This window comes from Rhinolophus sinicus, linkage group LG04 (assembly GCF_036562045.2).
Source record: "Rhinolophus sinicus isolate RSC01 linkage group LG04, ASM3656204v1, whole genome shotgun sequence".
In the NCBI taxonomy this organism is placed as follows: Eukaryota; Metazoa; Chordata; class Mammalia; order Chiroptera; family Rhinolophidae; genus Rhinolophus; species Rhinolophus sinicus.
The window spans coordinates 109,015,043-109,034,307 of NC_133754.1; the positions used below are offsets into that span (position 1 = coordinate 109,015,043).

The following is a 19,265-nucleotide window of genomic DNA, read 5'->3' on the forward strand; positions in this document are numbered from 1 at the left end:
GTTGTGCCATCTTCAGGCTAAGGATTCAGCCCTTGCTGGCCCCCATCAGGTGGCTACTGTTTCTCCAAGTGTCGCATGTAGACGTGACAGCCTCCTGGAAGCAGCCTGTTAATTCCTGGGTATCTTTATTTCGGTGAAGAAATGTTTCCTGGAAGAGCCCTGCAGACTTGTATTGGAAGCAGGTTGAGGTGAATGGTGGTGGGTAGACAACCAAAAGTGGTTGGCTGCTGAGCACCAGCTCCTTGCCACGCTTCTCCCACCTCACTCCACTCCAGTGGGCACTTCTCAGGGTCTTGCCGTCCTTCTCTGGTAAACAGTATCCCCAGGTGATCGCATCCAGGTCCCTGGCTTTGAATGTGCAGCTACATGGTAGTGATCATTAATACACTGAGGCTACATATCCAGTCACATGCCTCACTGCTCCACTTACTTACGTAAAAGACATCTCATACTTAACATGTCCTGCCTCCAGTGTCAGTGAACACCACCTTCTGCTCATGCACCTAAGTCAGCAATCCAGGCATTAGATTGATTTCGCTTTCTCCCCACATCCATTTCACAAGTGTTGTGGACAACACTTGCCCCAGCTCCCAACTCCCCTCTTGCCCTCTTTCAGTTCAAGCTGCCATCATACTGTACTTGGACAAGAGCTGCAGCCTCCTACTGGGCAGGTGCTTTCATCTTGCCCCTGTAATCTCTTCTCTGCCAAGCTTACAAAGGATCTTTTAAAATGCAAATCAAATTATGTCACTTCCCACTCAAATCCCTCTGGTATCTTTGTATCATAGGTAGAGTCAGATGTAAACTTATGCCACATCTGTGTGATCCGAACCCTGCCTGTCCCACCTCACATCCTCCTGCTGGCTACAGTGGCTTCCTTCCTCGTCCTTGAACATGCTGAGCTTGGCTTCCCCTTACCCTGTGCACAGCAGATCTCATCATTGGGTGTTCTTCTGCCAGATCTTCATTTGGCTGTCTTTTAGCATTCAGACACGGGCCTCCCATTTATTTATCCAACAGGCCCTCCTGCCTCACACCACCCCACCCAATCTAAATGAGCCATCTAGTGATAATCTCAGAACTTTTTTTTACCTGCCTTAGATTCTCTCCTTTCCACTCATCACAACCTCAGTTCTTTCCTGTCCAAGTGCTTCTGTATTGCCCCTTTTCTTCCCTTTCTGCCTATAAGATGTAAGCTTCAGAAGACAGAAGCTTCTGTGTGGTTCACCACTGTTCAGCACCTGGGACAGTGCCTGGCATATACATATTAGGTCACTCAACCAATACATTAGTGATCGAACAAATGGATTTTATTTGGAAAAAGTAAAACGTAAACTCCTGTTCAGTTTCATCTAACTTTCTGAGAGAAGGAAAAACAAAACTGCTAGTTAATGTTATTGTATCATTCATGATGTTGGAAAGCATGCAACAGAAATGGACTCTGGCTGCCCTAAATGGAAAGGAAAATTATTGTAAAGTTCCCAGAATCAATGGATGGCTAGAGAATAATGCTTAGAGCACAAAATGGAACCTAGAAGCCCTGGAACCAGACAGTCCACACTGTGGCAGGGGTCACAATACAAGAATCCTCAGGTCTGCACATCAGTGCCCAAGTGCTACCTGTAAGCTCAGAAAGTCCCCGTGTTCCAGGGTCACCCATTGCACTCCTGATCCTGAAGAGTAACATCCAACAGACCAGACCTGACTTGGATGCCTGCCTAGCTGTGCCAGGGCAGAGAGGAAGATCTGGCCCCCCCAGACTCCATTGGTGGGATCCTCCACTATCCCAGACTGCATACAAGTGGCGGTTCTCCAAAAGAAAGACCAGGATTTTAATGGAGGCTGTGTACGCTGGGCAGCCAAAATATGACTGACATTGAACTTGTTTTGAAATTTCTCTCCGAGTCTGTTGGTGCCCTACCACAAATAGTATGAACATCTACTGTATTCTTGGCTCACAATGACCACAGCTTATCCTCAAATCCAAATCTAGAGCATGACATTCCCACAACACTGTTTTTAGAAGATGCTCTCAGATGCTCAATGGCTTCCTGTCACCCTTAGAGTAAACCCTGGTTCCAGGGGACCCGCGGGATCTGGCCCTGCTCCTTTCAGGCTATTCCTCCTGCCACTCCAGCCACTCTGGCCGCCCTGTGCTCCTCTGGTCTCAGCTCAGTGTCACCTCAGAGCCCCTCCCTGGCCGGCTGGCGTATCTAAACTGCCCACCCCATGCCCTGGCACTGCTCTCCTGCCGTCTGACGGTATTATTGGCATATTGTGACTTCCCCACAGGATTGTAAGCTCCAAGAGGCAGTGGCTTTGTTTCATTCCCAGCTGTATCCACGTGCCTAAACAGGAAGCTGCAATAAGTACTTGAATGAATTGAACAAATGTGTTGTCATCTTGAAAATTCGTTCCCAAGGAGGAATTCCAAAAAGGTGGTGACTATTCTAAAGTGGCAAATACTCATTCGGTTTTGTAAATTCTGTTACTTCATTTAAAAATCGCCTGCACCTCACGTTTTACAGCAGTGGGTCAGCAGATTCCAGTGTCTCTTCGTCTGAATGTTGGAGCCCGTTAGAAATGCAGAACCTTAGGGCCCACGTCAGACCCACTGACTCAGAATCTTCTTGTTGACAGAGCCAAAACAAAGCCTTTGAAATTAGCTGGCTTTTTCTGAGCATTAGCAGGGGCAGCGGCGGTGGCCAAGACGCTTCCTTTCTCCATAACAGGAATGCAGCTTCGGGTCTTAATTTCTGCTTGTTGCTCTGATGCACCCTCATGCAGACTCACGGAACACCACAGAATACCCTTTTCTGGTAGGTGATGAAGTGACTCAGGAAGAGTTTTTTGTGGAAGCAAAATGTGCTCTTAAATTTATTGCCCCTGAGAACAGTTGAGGTACTTGTTTTTTAGCAGGAGTCTTGTGAGCTATCGTGAAAGTTCTCAGCTCACGTCCACATTTCCCTTCATTCGGTAGTACCTGCAGTTGTGGCCTGGGAGTGTACTGACTGCATGCTCCTTGAGTACCCTGGCTCGCCCAGAGGAGCTGAGGCTTCCTGAGGCCTGGAAAGCCTCCGGGGAACATAGGCAGGAAGCGGCAGGGATGCTCTGACTCAGCGGCTGCCTCTTTGTGACCCTGTACTGTGGTCTCGCACAATGCTGTAGCACTTCTGCTCCTGTTCCAGTGTCATATCACCTACAAAGTGCAGAACATTTTGGAAATATGGAAAGGTGAAATGGAAAAGAAAAGCATTACCTATTAGCTGAGCCCTACAGAGACAACTGTTTGGGCATGTTTGATATATGCCTACTTATATATACCACACACACCTTTTTAAAATAAAATACGCTCAAGCCATACACCCATTTCATAATTTTCTCTTTCCTTTCTTATCACACAGTAAATAAGAATCCGGCAGAGGTAGGTTTGAAGCCTATTTCTGCAACCTAACTTAGTGACTCGGGGCAAGTTATGAAAAGTCTCTGAGCCTCAGAGCAGGCCCAGCCCGAAGTGAGGGCTCTGTGTCGGAAGCTGCTGGAATGGACAGTAGTGGGCATTTGAACAGTTTTGTAGGGCTCCGTGATCTTGAATGCAGGAGGGCTGCTGTCAGAATGGAACAGTTTTATTTCCACTGTGACAACCCTGTTTTTAATTCCACTGTTTAATTTTGTCAGTCCCAAGACTGTTTCTCGAGATGGCACTTTAGTGAGCCTGAACTCCAGTGGCTACGAGCACTAAGGAGGTTATGTGATCTAGTGGAGTAAGCCTGGTGCAAGCAGATCAACTGGCAGGAATATGACACACGGTCTTCATTTTTACCTAACGCTAAGCTAATAGAGTTTAATATTCAGAATTAACAAAGATGAATTGAAATATATTCTCTCTAGTATGCCTGTTTGCATTTGGACTTATAAATCCGATACCTTCCCTTCCACACCAAGACTCAGTGGCACGTCTTGTCTCAGGTTGCCAAATGTGCTGCACTGAGCCTCGACTCCCTAATGAGCAGTAGTGTTTTAATTTCGTAATAGAAAATAGCTGTTTACAAACAGCACTGCTTCCAAACTGGAGTAGAATGTTGTCATAAAAAAAGTTTCTATTTAAGGTAACTATGCCTGAGATATTTGTAGAAATCTGAGATTCTACATTAATCATGTTAGTTTATTCTCATACTGCACTGCAGTTCAGTTACTTCCATTTGTATAGCTCTTTGCTCATGCTATCAACATTAAATATTAATTGAGAAAGGCAAACTGAACAGGCTATATCATTTTTATAGTTTGAAATCACAAAATTTATATTTGTGGAGATGGTACGGGGCGGTTATCTTCAATTCTACAAATGTAAAACTACAGATCAGTCTTTTATTTCTGCAAATTGCAGCATAGGAAAGTGGGTTAGATAATTTCTTACCCAACAGATTTCCTAATGATAAAATTTCAGTCAGAATGAGTGAATTAAACCTATATTTGTGTAACTATTTAAGACAGACCCTTTCAAAAAATGGTATTGGTAAAACTGGGTTTCTACCAGCAAAAGAATGAAGTTGGACCTTTACCTTATACCATATACAAAAATTACCTCCAAATGGATGAGAGACCTTAATGTAAAAATAGAAACTACAAAATTCTTAGAGGAACACAGTGGGAAAACTAGTGACGTTGGATTTGGCAGTTGTCTCTTGGATTTGACACCAAAAGCACAGGAAACAAAAATAAAATGAATTTCAACAGAATTAAAAACTTTTATGCATCAGACCCTATCAACAGAGTGAAAAGGCAACCCATGAAATGGGAGAAAATGGTTGCTGATCATTTATCTGATAAGGAATTAATATTCACAATATATAAAGAACTACAACTCAACCACCACCACAACAGCAAAAAAAAAAAAAAAATTAAAAAAAAACCCCAAAACAAACAATTAAAACATAAGCAAAGGACTTAAGTAAGACTTTTCTCCAAAGATGCCAATGGCCAATAGCACATGACAGCATCACAAATTGTTGGGAAAATGCAAATCATAAACCATAATAAGATAGCACTTCACAGCCATTAGGATGGCTACAATAAATACATATATATATGCACACACATATACACAGACACACACACACACACACACCAAGGTGAGAATATGGAGAAAATGGAATCCTTGTGCCTTGTTGGTGGGAATGTAAAATGGTGCAGGTGCTATGGAAAATAGTATGGCTGTTCCTCAAAAAAATTAAACATAGGATTACAGTTCCGCTTCTGGATATCTACCCAAAAGAATTGAAAGCAGGGTCTTGAAAAATGGTACACACATATTCATAGCATCATTATTCCTAATAGCCAAAAGATGGGAGTAATCCAGGTGTCCACCAACAGATGAATGAATAAACAAAACTTAGTATATTCATACAATGGAATATTATTCAGCCTGAGAAAAGAAGGAAAGCCTGACACGTGCTACAATATGGATGGACCTTGAAGACATTAGGGTAAGTGAAGTAAGGCAGTCATAAGTGGACAAATACCACATGATTCCACTTGTAGGCGGTACCAAGAATAGACGGCTTATAATGTCAACCAAAAAGGCCAAGTCTTATACGCAGTGTTAGTTGGTGAGCCAAGTTGAGGATTTTTCCTAGGATCCTATGATGCATTGTTTTCAACAAAACAGAAAGCTCTCTTTGGCGCTGTGCCTCTCACTCTCACATCATGTCCTCTAGCATTTAGTTCATTAATCAAAGCATTGAGTTGTATGCCATTCAGCTTGAAGGAGTGGGCCCATTTTGTGGTGGTAGTTTCATGACTGTTGCTTTGTGTTAAATTTGTACAAAATCCTCTTTCATGGAGAATAATATGGATACTATAAGCAAAATGATATGATGAATGGGTTTAAATTAAGCTTTATGGACTTGCAAAATACTGAGTTTCAGTTGAATAAAAAGTGTAACATTCACAATGGCCATTGAGGGTCACTTTTGTTAATTTTGAACAATCTACATTAAACTCTTCACAGAACACAGAAAAGAATAATTTCTTAATTTGTGCTAATCATGAATACTGTTTCCTAAGTTCTTCAGTCTCATGAAAATTCTCATCAGTTTCATGAGTAAATATAGCTATCTGGGTTGTATTATTTATATCTGTTCTAATCAGCTGTCATTGGAAACACCGTAAATAACTTGTGTTTTCCATAGAGCTTTACCCATAAGTTCTCAGACCTATCTTTACTGCACTGAGTAACAACAGTGTTTGCAGTTAGATTTAAATTTGTTGATGCTTCATTTTTTTCAGACACATTTTCTGCCATATTGAGTAAAACACTTATAAACTCACCATTTCTAACTGAGCAGTGTAAACGGTTAATAAATAACTGAGTTTTACAGAAGCAGTACTCATTTATGTTCAAAAACAATCCCTGTAGATAATGTCAGTCCTTTCCTAATTCATTGAGGTTTTTTTTCTCTTTTTAATCACCCATATTTTCTAAGTACTGGTCGTGGTTCTTAATATGGTTGCTTAGTAATATCATCTTAAGCTGTGTTCTTCCAATGCGGGCACGCTCTGTTGTTGGTTAAACATGTAGGAATAGACTTAATTACTGAAGGGAAATATGCTTTCTTGAAACTTGTGGTCTTTCTGTTTCATTTTCCCACATTTGATGGAGATGTGAATAAGAAAAAAATTTGCTTTCCTGTGAAAGTTGTTTAAAGGGAAGCACAACCTCTCCCTTGGCAGTGTTGGAGGGGTGCGCTAACAGCTGTGGTGGAGGCGGAGCAAACAGGCATGCATTGCGTCTTGAAGGGGCAGCTCCCTGTGACGGCCAGGGGAAGCTGGTTCTGTATGCCATCACCCACCCAGTTTTTAATTGTTGGTAACTAATGCGGGGAAAAAGTGTAAACATTGTGGGCCAAACAAAATACAGTGAGCTTATTTGGATGGCAGACCATCAGTTTGTCTTTCCTCCTCTGGAACTTGGCAGTCAGCTGCTCCTGCCGCGTGGCCGCCAGTAGCCACGCAGCCCAACAGCCATTAAGGATGAGATTTATACGAATCCTGATGTAGCTGTTTTCGTATTCTTATTGGTAAAAATTGAGGGTACCAGTAAGAATATGACCTGCTTTTGTCCAGCTTACTAGTTAATGAGATCCCAGCCTCATCACTGAGGATACTGGAGTGAATACATAGATGGATCTGACGGAGCAGTGTGTTGGGATGCTTCATACTTACCCCAGAAAAGTAAACACTGCCAGGATAAAGACTATTAGCATGAGCAGTTAGCAGTTTTGTTTTGCTTTTTTTAAAATTAAACTAGAATTAGTTTACAAGTCATTTACCATAAATGATTCTTTTCAAGTACATGAGTTGAATTTCTCAGAATTTGGTAACTTTTATCTACACTGAAAGAGAAGTGCCAGGCTTGATGGACCTGTCACCTGGTGAATGGGCTGAAGGGACAGTGTTGCTTGCCCACTGATGTGCATCGCAGGATTCCTGACACTGTAATGACGGTGGATTCGATTGAGAAACACAGCAGCTGTGTTGAAAGTAATAGTCAGTGCCAGAATCAATGATATAAGAGTCTCAAGTACTTTTTGGTGTTACTAATTTTATAAACTAAGAAATTAGATTCTGTTTTGAAGTTTTCCAGTTACTAATTTTGACATATAAACTTGCCCTGGCTTTTTTTTTTTTTTTTTTTTTTTAAATAAATTTTATTGGAGAATATGGGGAACAGTGTGTTTCTCCAGGGCCCATCAGCTCCAAGTTGTTGTCCTTCAATCTGATTGTGGAGGACACAGTTCAGCTCCAAGTCCAGTTGCCATTTTCAGTCTTTAGTTGCAGGGGGCACAGCTCACCATCCCATGTGGGAATTGAACCAGCAACCTTGTTGTTAAGAGCTCGCGCTCTAACCAACTGAGCCATCCGGCCACCGCACTGGTTTATTTTTATAAATGAAGAAAGGAAACGTTGAAATGTGAAACCTGAATGAAATTGTTGCCTGCATTTTCTCTCTCCGCCATTTGCAGGGGGAACGCAAAGACTGCCTCGTGCCATTGGGATGTCGCTGGCCAAAGAGCTCATCTTCTCTGCACGGGTGCTCGATGGCCAGGAAGCCAAGGCTGTGGGCTTGGTCAGCCATGTTCTGGAGCAGAACCAGGAGGGCGATGCTGCCTACAGAAAGGCCTTGGACCTAGCGAGAGAGTTTTTACCTCAGGTATTTCTAATTACACTTCCTTTCCCCTCTTTTTAGGGAACTTTTATAGCAAGTTGTCCAAAACAATAATCATCTTACATACCCATGATGTCTTTGACTTGCTCTCCAAGTGTAGAAGTACACGGTAGCTGCAAAACCTAGAAATAGTATACTGGATTAACGTGAAAAGCCTTCAGAATTAAAATTACGATTTGAAAGTAATCTGAGGCCCATACTCGAGCCTTGCTTTGATACTATATCTCAAGCATGTTTGTCACACGTGCCAGGACTTCTTAGCACCTTAAGTTCACCAGTTGAACACTCTGACCTGAGCCGTACACGTGGAAAGAAATAGCAATGGATGGGTTGTCACACTGGTCACCCTCTAGCTGAAACACAAATGAGTAAGGAGAGTGCAGCCATTTGTGCCAAAGTGGGCTTTCCCTGTGGTACCCTAACTGACGGCACCTGCTGGAGCACCAGTGGGGGTTCCTCTCACGGTTTGTGTTTCTTTAGTGATGTAGCCTTATTTTAACTCCTGTGTGCACACTATACTTCCTCACAATTCCACTTTCAAATCTGGAACTCACTGTATGTTACTCACAGACAACAGTCATCATGTGTAATATTAGTAATTGTACATCAAGGATCCTGTTTTAAGGGTTTCTTTGTTCTCACACTCTATCCCTGATGTATTTTTCAAGTATTACTTTTTTCTGAAATGATAGATTTAAGGATATTTGCTATGTAAACAGTGATTTGTTTTTATCCCTACTGGAATTGCAAGTTTTAAAACCCCCCTAACTATTTCTGGAGTCAAAATAACATCCTCTCTAACTCAGTCATTTAGCACAGACAGGATTCTTTTATCTGTTTGGGGCCATGGATCCTTTGGGGATTCTCATGAATTCCTCTCCAAAAAATATGCACATACCCTCCATATTGTTGGGAGTGTCGCGTCCAGTTCTTGGAGTTCTTTGTTGTCAAAGGCCCAGGCCTGCTGTGACATACCTGTCCCCTGAGAGCTGTCCAACAGGGCCTCACAGTTGACTTCTAAAGCCACACTGCCTCGTGTTGATAGCACTTTAGTCCTTCTCAAAGAACGAATGAGCTGTAAGCTTTTTCAGGGCAGGGCCCCTATGTAATTTATTCCCCATACAGGTAACACAGAGCCTTATACTCTGAATTATGGAAAGAGAGCAAGTAGAAAAGATTTTATTGTTTTAAAGAAAACAAATACTCTCACTGTAACTTCGGCATTAATATTTCCCCAAAATATTAGGGAAATGTCTACCTAAAGAAAGATGAAAGGTACAAGTATCAGGAGAGATAATAGTTTAAATATTGCTTTAATGACTTCCTTTGGCTTAAAAATTTATGACCACCACATGTCTCACTTGAAATAAAGGGGTGTGTCTAAGCAGGGTTTTAGCACAATTCCAGTTCTGATGTCCCAGCATTTCCTGGCTTTGGACGGGAGTGTTCAGCTCCCTGCTCCGGAGCTCCAGCCAGGAGGCTTGTTATTAGTACCTTAGCACCCCTGTGGTTCCCATGCCTTCTCTCACTCTCTCCCGGTGATTCTCACTGCAGTAATGCCCTCAGTGCCCACACGCACCCTGCCTGAGAGCCCCCACCCCAATCTGACATCAGTTACATTCCACTCCTTGGGAAAGCGGGCTGTCATTACTGTCTCTTTCGTCTGACGGACATGCCTCTGAGAACATTAATTGCTGGAATTAATTCTTACCCAGGTCAAGGGAGATGCTGAAAATGTATAGCTGTGAAACTATATGCAAAAGTTACAAAATGCAATTTGAGGTGGAATAATCTTTATAGTTTTGTCACTGAATGATTACTCTTCCAAGTAATTAGAAAGCTTCTATAAAATTAGTGTTTCTGTGTGATTTCTGTATTATGTATTATTTCCATGTTTCTGTCTGAGAACGTGGTTTTGTATAGAAGAGGCATTGGTTTTAGATTTTGAAAGAGAAGCTAATTCAATAAGCATTATACGTAAGAGCATTTTCACTTGCTGTTTTGCTGTTTTCTAAACCTTGCTAGCCAGAGTGTGTTCTGTGGGCTAGCAGCCCAGGGATCCCCTGGGAGCGTGTTAAACAAGCAGGGTTCCAGGCCCGTCCCAGACCCCTGAATCCCCACCCACATTGGAACAGGGGACTTGGAGATTTGTGTAATATGGAAATTTGACCAGTATCAAAACAAGGATCAGCTGGTAATAAAAGTGAATAGAGAAGAGTCTCATGGAAAGGAGCACTGTGTTTAGGGGGAAAAAAAAGATGAATTGATGATTAAAAAAAAAACTTATATGTGCCCTGCCCATGCAGATCATAATTGGAAGAATTCTAGCTAAGATACTTGTGTAAGCCTTGGAAAATTGTGGCCTCTGAAAAACATTTTTAAACATGTGACTTAGGAAGAGAATTTAATTTAGAAAGCTTAAAGTTGATCATCGAAAGCCCTGGATAGGAAAAACTGGCACTTGCATGTCGTCATGCATTTACCTTTCACTTTTGGGGGTCCTTTGTCCTGTCTGTTATTTAGAGCCTTGCATTTTAATTCAAAAGACATTTTAAAATATGCCACTGAATTCTAATTCATCACACCTAAACATTTTTTAGGAATTTAAAATGTAAACAAATAACTAAATTCCATCTGGAGGACTGTGGTTTTCTAAGACAAAAGTAATGTTTTCCTTCTCACAGAGGACACCCAGGTCTTTTCTCTGTGACCCTCACACATCTGGAATGACTTGTTTGGACTTTAAGCTTTTGTGTGATGTGGGAGCACTGCCAGAAGGAACTGCTTTACTGTACGTCATCCTCGTGGTTATTTATCGGTGCCCATGGAGGAGAAAGACAGAGCCAGTGTCTAATGGTCATGCTGTCTGATGGGTGTGGTGTCATGCCAGACACTTTGCCCCCTTTTGTTTTCCCTGCTTAACCTCTAGGGAGATTGAGTGAAGAATGGTAAGCCTGGTGCTACGTTCACACCACCTGCTGACCTCCATATATACAGGTTGCTGCAAGCTACATAACTTGCTGATGCAATAGAGTTGCTACAATTGCAATTTATACTTTGCAAGGCTCCTAAAAGAAATTCCTCATCAATTACATCTTACAACGGTTGTTGCTCCTAGGCCATAGAGCCAGCAGTGGAAATTTCTGAATTTTGCTGAGATATACAACATAATTTGCATAAATAATAATTAAAATCTTTTTCTTTTATTTGAATTTTAGGGACCTGTTGCAATGCGAGTGGCAAAATTAGCAATTAATCAAGGGATGGAGGTAAATTCCTTAATGCTTGCGTTTATTGTTAGAGTAGGGAATGGGGATTTAATTTAATGATCCATATTTGGACTTGTGCATTATTTCTTAATGGTCTAAAATGCAGCTGCTTCAGTGCTACTGAAAGCTGCTCAGGTTCTTTGTAGCCACATCACTGATTTCATTCTGCTTAAGCTGTTAATTCAGTGTCATATCACAGAATTTGGTAATTTCACCGATGCCCTACAGCTTAATGACATGCTTGTTACTTTTGCCATTGAGTTGATAGATTTACTGTCTAGTATTTCATAGGAAAATCAAAAGAAAAAGGCCGTGTGTATCTTCTCAGTACCAGTATTGTATTATAAAAATGCATTTTGGGGAGAGCTTCCTGGCTCTCTACCTTTAACGTCTCCATGTGCTTTCTGCAGGAGATACACATAAAATCTGGCAAGTCTGTAGGGTGTCCTGGGGTTCCTCTGGGGAGGTGGCTCTGAGGGTAGGAGGCCCCATGCTGGGGCAGGTAGGTAGGGCAGGGAAGCGGTACAGGCAGCCACTGACCCAGCTGTAATTACAGTACGTACATTCTGCTTAAATGATGGGAGTTTTGAAGAAAGGTACTTATTACTTGCAGACCCAGAACCCACTGTATTGTCCTGGGCTTCATAGCAGTGAATAAATTGAATTTGTTAGCAAAAAATGCAGTTTTAAACATTAACAAAGGTTTTGATTAGTTTTCAGAAATTCTTATGTGATAGTAACAATACATAGTAGCAAATACCTTATATGAGCCTTACTGTGTGCCAGGACACACACACACACACACACACACACACACACACACACTCCTCATTTTATTGTATTTCATTTTATTGTGCCTCATGGATATTTTGTTTTAATCAACAAAATATCCAGACAAGACCCTCCACCAGCAAAAAGATGGTGGTTAGCATTTTTTAGCAATAAGGTACTTTTTAGTTAAGATATGTGCATGTTATTTTAGACATAATCCTGTTGCACACTTAATAAACTACAGCGTAGTGTAAACATAACTTTTTTTTGTTTTTTAAAGAGGGCTCAGCTCACAGTGGCCCATGTGGGGATCGAACCGGCAACCTTGGTGCTACCAGCACCGTGCACTAACCAGCTGAGCTAACGGTCACCCCCAACATAACTTTTATATGCACTGGGAAACTTAAAAATTTGTGTGACTTTATTGTGACATTTGCTTTATTGTGGCTGTCTGGAACGAACCCGCAGTATCTCCGAGGTCTGCCTGTGTATCTTAAGTACTTTATAAAGTCTTTACCTAAATTAACTGATTGAATCCTGACAGTACCCCAAACTGGTAGGTTACTGCAGTTAGCTCCTTGTTCAGATGTGCCTCTCCGAGGCACAGGGAGGTTATAATTCCCCCAAGGTTACACAGCTCTCACATGGTGGAGTCAGGCTTTGAACCCCGGCAGCCACGTTCCAGAGTCTCGCTCTGGTCATCTGACTTGCTGCATTATACCAAAGGATTCAGTTATTTGGAATAAGATTATTAAACTTAAATTTGTATTGCATATACCATATTTTAAAAAGTAATTCCTGCTGAAATGAATTCTGTTTTTGTCCTCAGGTCGATTTAGTAACAGGGTTAGCCATAGAAGAAGCTTGTTATGCTCAGGTACGTCATACAATCACATGCAGTGAGGATACCCCTTACAAAATATGTTTCCCTTCTGTATAAGTCAAATGAAATCTGTGTCACTGAGCAAGACTGTACTCATACCCATTCCAGATTCATATAAAGGGACTGAAATTAGTTGTTTCTGCTATTTGACTGTTACTGGCTCTTATGACTAATTCCGTTCTACATACCTTGTTTCCCCGAAAATAAGACCAGGTCTTATATTAATTTTTGTTCCAAAAGACGCATTAGGGCTTGTGTTTGGGATGTCCTCCTGAAAAATCATGCTAGGGCTTATTTTCTGGTGAGGTCTTATTGTCGGGGAAACACGGTTCTAATGACTCTTGTCTACATAATTTAGAAAACTCTTAGTATAATTAAATAGTACCATTCATGTTGTGCCTGTTTCTCTGGCTCATGTTGTATTTTGTGGGTGTGACTTGAACGCTCGCTCCAGTGTAGAGTGCTCAGAGGAGGGAGCAGTGTCCTTGTTGGGACATCGGTGTTGGAGACTCATTGGCGCTTCCTGACATTCTCAGCCCTCCCTCCTGCCCACTGAAAGTTTGCTCATTTGATTATACACCTTTCTTTTTTGTACATAAATTAGTAGGGCTTTCTATAGAGGAACAATCCCCCTTTCCCCTCCCCTTTCCTTTCCCCTCTTCCCTTCCTTCTATTTTTCTGAAAGGTGTAACTTTGTTTTAGGGCATCTAAAGTAGGAGAAGAATTTTGTTCCACCTTTCCTGAGAGTGGGAACTGCATCAGCTCCTATTTAAACGTTGTCATGAATTAGGAGCGACAGCTAGAGTGTTACTCTACCTGGTCTGTAGGTAAAAGTCACCACCTGTCATTGATGAGCACATGCCATCGATGAAGTAAATTATAAATCTCTTACAAATAGGCAGCCCCAGGAACTGAAGAAAAAGTTTGAAAGCATATTTGGCCATAAATCACGCCTTATCAAATGTAAAGGAACAGAAATCATATATTGTATTCTGTCAGACCACAGTGGAATTAAACTAGAAAAAAGTAACAGATAGGTGGAAAATCCCACCTGTTAATGGTGGGATTTAATCTTTTTAATGAAGGTTAAACAACTCACTTCCAGATAACACATGTATCAAAGAAAAATTCTCAAGAAGATTTAAAAACCATTTTTTAACTAAATGAAAATTAAAATGAAACATCAAAATTTGTGGGAATACATCAAAAGCAATTTTAGAATTTATAGCATTGAATGCGTATATTAGAAAAGAAAGATCTAGATCAATAAAAAGTTTCTGCTTTATTATTAAGAGCAAGTTAAATCCAAAGTAAACAAAAGAAAGGAAATAATAAACTTTAGAGCAGAAATCAATGTAATTGAAAATAGAAAGACAATAGAAAAAGAACCAAAACAAAAAGTTGGTTCTTTGTAAAGGTCTAGCCAGGCTAACCAAGGAAAAAGAACATAAAAATTACCAATATCAGAAATGCAAGAAAGACCATCACTAACTGATCCCATGGACCTTGAAAGGAATAATAAAGGAATTCTGTGAAGAACTCTTTGCCCACAAAACCTAGATAAAATCGACCAATTCTTTGAAAGACACAATATACCAAAACTCACATAAGGAGAAATAGTAACTGAATAGTCCTGTTTGTTAAAGAAATTAAATCAATAATTAGTAAACTTCCAAAATAAGCACCAGGCCCAGGTGGTTTCATTGGTGAATTCGACCAAATATTTAAGGAAGAAATTATACCAATTCTCTACAATCTTTTCCAGAAAATAGAAGCAGAAGGAACACTTTTTAAAACTCATTCTATGAGGCCAGTATTGCCCTGGTACCAAAACCAAAGAACTTAACAAAAAGGAAAACTACAGACCATTATCTCTTATGAACAGAGATATAAAAATGCTTTACAAAGTATTAGCAAATCAAATCCAACAATGTCTGAAAAGAATTATATGCCACAGCCAAATGGGATTTTTTCCCCCCAGATACACAAGGCTGGTTCAACACTTGTGTAATCTGTCATCACATCAACAGGCTAAGATGGAAAAATCATACAATTATATCAACAGATGCAGAGAAAGCATTTGGCAAAATCTAACCCCCATTTGTGATTAAAAATTCTTAGCAAACTATGATTAGAGGGGAACTTCTTCAACTTGATAAGAACTTCTACAAAAAACCTACAGGTAAGATCATACTTAATGATCAGGAACAAGGCAAGTATGTCCTCTCTCATCACTCCTTTTCAACGTCTACTAGAAGTTCTAGCTAGTATAAGACAAAAAGAAATGAAAGGTGTACAGATTGGGAAGGAAGAACTAAAACTGTTTATAGATGATATAGAAAATCCCAAAGAATCAACAACAAAACACTCATAAGCAATTACAGCAAGATTGCATGATACAAGGTTAATATATAAAAGTTGGTTGCTTCCCTATATACCAGCAGTGAAGAATTGGATTTTTAAATTGAAAGCACAGTATCATTTACATTAGCACAAAAAATAAAATAAAATACTTATGTATAAATCTAACAAAATGTGTACAAGATCTATAGGAGGAAAACTACAAAACTGGTGAAAGAAATCAAGATCTAAATAAATGGAAAGGTGTCCCATGTTTATGGATAGTAAGACTCAATATTATTAATTCTTCCCAACTTCATATATAGATTTAATGCAAGTCCAATAAAAATCCCAATAAGTTAGTTTGTTTATATTGACAGACCGTTTCTAAAGTTTATATGGAAAATCCAAAGACCCAGGTTAGCCAACAAGATTGAAGAACAAAGTTGGAGGACTGACACTGCCCAACTTCAAGACTAACTATAAAGCTACAGTAATCAAGACTGGTATTGACAAAAGAATAGACAAATACATCAATGGACCAGAATAGGAAGCCCGGAATATAGTCAACTGATCTTTGACAAATGAACAAAGGCAATTCAACGAGAAAAGATAGTCTTGAAAACAAATAGTACTAAAGCATTTGGACACACAACTACAAAAAATTAATCTAGACACAGACCTTCTACCCTTCACAAAAATTAGAATGGGTCATAGACCTAAATGTGTAAGATGAACTGTAAAACTTCTGGATGATAAAAAATCTAGGTGACTTTGGGTTTGGCAAAGACTTTTGAGATACACTAACAGAAGTATAATCTATGAAAGAAAAATATTGATGAACTACTTCTTTGCAAATGACGGTGATGAGAATAAAAAGACGGGATTGTGCTCGCTTCGGCAGCACATATAATAAAAAGACTGGGGAAAAATTTTTGCAAAACACTTATCTGATGAAGGACTTGTATCCAGAACATACAGAGAACTTTTAAAACTCAACAATAAGAAAATAACCAATTAAAAGGTGGGTAAAAGATCTGAACAGACACTTCATCAAGTAGATATACAGAGGGCAAATAAGCATAAGAAAAGATGCTCCATATCATATGTTAATTAAGAAATGCAAATAAAAACGAGATACCATAATTTGGCCATTTCATACAAAGCTAAACATAGTCTTACGACATGATCCAGCAACCTTGCTCTTACGTATTTACCCAAATGAGTTGAAGACTTACGAAGTGTGATTAAAGAATGTGAATGTTTAAATTTAAAAAATGTATTACAGTAAAAGACACATTGCCATTCATTCCCCTCAAAATACTCCCCCTCACTTCGAACACACTTGTTCCATCATTTTTGCCACTTTCTGAAGCAGTTCTGGAAGTCCACTTTCGTGAGTGTCTTTAGTTGTGCTGTCATGGCTGCCTTGATGTCCTGAATCATTTTGACTTTGGGAAAGAGCCAGAAGTCGCATGGTGATTAAGGTGGATGAGGACACACTGTAATGTTTTTATTTGACAGAAGTTGCTGTACCAGAAGTGATGTGTGACACGGAGTGTTGTCATGATGGAGGATGATTTAGGCACACTTTAAACCACGCCTTCTCTCAACCGTAGCTCACACCTGACTGACTGCACCAAACAAGTTGAAACTTGTCACACACTGTTACTAAGGTTCATTGTACCGCTTCCCATATTGAAGATCCCTGCCTTTCCTTTGGATGGCATTTGGCAGCAGCATTCACCATATTTTGTGATCATAATGGAAAGGCTCCATGTCACACATCGCTTCTGATACGGCAATTTCTATTAAATAAAAACATTACAGTGTGTCCTTATTCACTGGATCTGGCACCATGCGACTTCTGGCTCTTCCCCAAAGTCAAAATGACCTTGAAAGGTAAAAGTTTTGAATCGATTCAGGACATCGAGGCAGCCACGACAGCACAACGAAAGACACTCAGGAAAGAGGACTTCCAGAACTGCTTCAGAAAGTGGCAAGAATGATGGTATAAATGTTTTCAAAGCAAGAGGAGTATTTTGAGGGGGATTAATGGCAGTGTGTCTTTCACTGTAATAAATTTTGTTTTTAATTTAAACTTCACCATAGTGTTTGATCATACCTTGTATGACCACACAAAAGCCTGCACACCAGTGTTTGTAGCAGCTTTATTCATAATTGCCAAACTCAAACGCAGCCCAGATGTCCTTTACTAGGTGACTGGATAAATTGTGATACGTCTGTACAATGGAGTATTATTCCAGGATAAAGGGAAATGAATTATCCTGCCACAAACAAACAGGAAGGAACCTTAAATGCATATTGCTCAGTGAAGAATTCCATCTGAAAATGCTATGTACTATATGACATTTTGGAGGAGGCAACGGGCAGGGATGAATAGGTGGAGCATAAGGGATGTTTAGGGCTGTGCAACTATCCTGTATGACACTAATGATGGGTACATGATATGCATCTGTGAAAATCCATGAAATATACAACACAGTGGAACTCTAATATAAAATACGGACTTTAGTTAATAATAATATATCGATATTTGTTCATTTGTAACAAATGTACCACACTCATGCAAGATGTTAATATTAGAGGAATTGGTGGAGGTCTTGTGGGTGTCTGTGGGAATTCTGAACTTTTGCTCAATTTTTTTTGTAAACCTAAAATTATCTAAAAATAAAGCCTATTAATTTTTTAAAGTATATTCAAAATGGGGGGGAAGCATATTTGGAGTTAGAATGATAAATTTGGTGATAGAATTGTTCAGATGACTAGATTTAAAAATTTTAGATTAGTTTTCTTAGATAAAGCTTGTTAAACTTTTACAGTTGTTTTTACTTTTTCATGCAGATAACATAATGTTTTGTTTCTCTTAGACTATTCCAACGAAAGACAGACTAGAAGGTCTTCTGGCTTTTAAGGAGAAAAGGTCCCCTCGCTATAAAGGAGAATAGAAGAACAGAAATGTTTAAAATGCCAGTGTAATAAACGTACTTCTGGAAGTCTCTTTCAGATCCACTATGCCTCAGCGCCTGGAATCCCAATGACCAAAGTGAAGAGCGAGTTAGCTGTTCGCTGAATTAAGCATCTATGTATACTTTGTTCCAATGTGTATCATGTATTTATTCAGATTTATAAAGCTAGTAGTGTATAATGTCAAAACACAGATTCAAAATTAGACATTTTAAAATATTTCCTGCATATGAGGCTTTCTGTTCTTAATTTTTTAATGTGAATAATTTATATATTGCACAACCTAGGAAATAATGTTGATTGTATGTCTACTGTGCTGCAATACGAAAATAAAATTATTTCTATATACCAAAAATATGAAGTTGCACCAAATAAAGTTTCTAAGGGATTATACACACATGCACATGCAGGTACATCTCAGACAAGACGGAATTAATTGACAGACACTCTGAGTGAAATCTACCAAATATAAATAAAATTAGTGAAAAGAAAACTTGGGAATTTTTCTCTTACCTATTTTTGAATTGAATAAAGCATAGCATATAGGATTTTTGAAGAAACTGCCTTCCCATGCTGGTTCTCTCTATCAAGTGACCCCTTTACATAGTCTTAGAATACAGTGGACACTAGAGAACTAATCCAATCAGAGACTGGGGCAGAGGCCTTGGAGGCCACCTGGAGGCCCTGCCCATGGTACTGCTCAGACCTGGCCTTCTGGCCTAACCCAGAAAGAAAACGGTCTTCAGGGTTGGCCCATGGACATGGCTTGGGGTTGGATTAAGAGGGA

The 19,265-nt window shown here is 39.9% G+C and overlaps 1 protein-coding gene across 6 annotated transcripts in view; it reads left to right on the forward strand.

Annotated features, from left to right (window-relative positions):
- AUH (AU RNA binding methylglutaconyl-CoA hydratase) overlaps nucleotides 1–18,835 on the forward strand; it is a 165,452-nt gene extending 146,617 nt beyond the window's left edge. For 4 of the 6 annotated variants that reach the window (XM_019713877.2, XM_074330196.1, XM_074330194.1 and 1 more), the window contains 4 exons: nucleotides 8,025–8,212; nucleotides 11,446–11,496; nucleotides 13,097–13,144; nucleotides 18,382–18,835. In XM_019713877.2, coding sequence (XP_019569436.2) covers nucleotides 8,025–8,212; nucleotides 11,446–11,496; nucleotides 13,097–13,144; nucleotides 18,382–18,459 — 365 coding nt within the window. In that variant the 3' untranslated portion in view covers nucleotides 18,460–18,835. The remainder of the gene's footprint in view (nucleotides 1–8,024; nucleotides 8,213–11,445; nucleotides 11,497–13,096; nucleotides 13,145–18,381) is intronic. The other 2 variants (XM_074330193.1, XM_074330195.1) reach the window with 2 other exon arrangements.
- The last annotated feature ends 430 nt before the right edge of the window (nucleotides 18,836–19,265 follow it).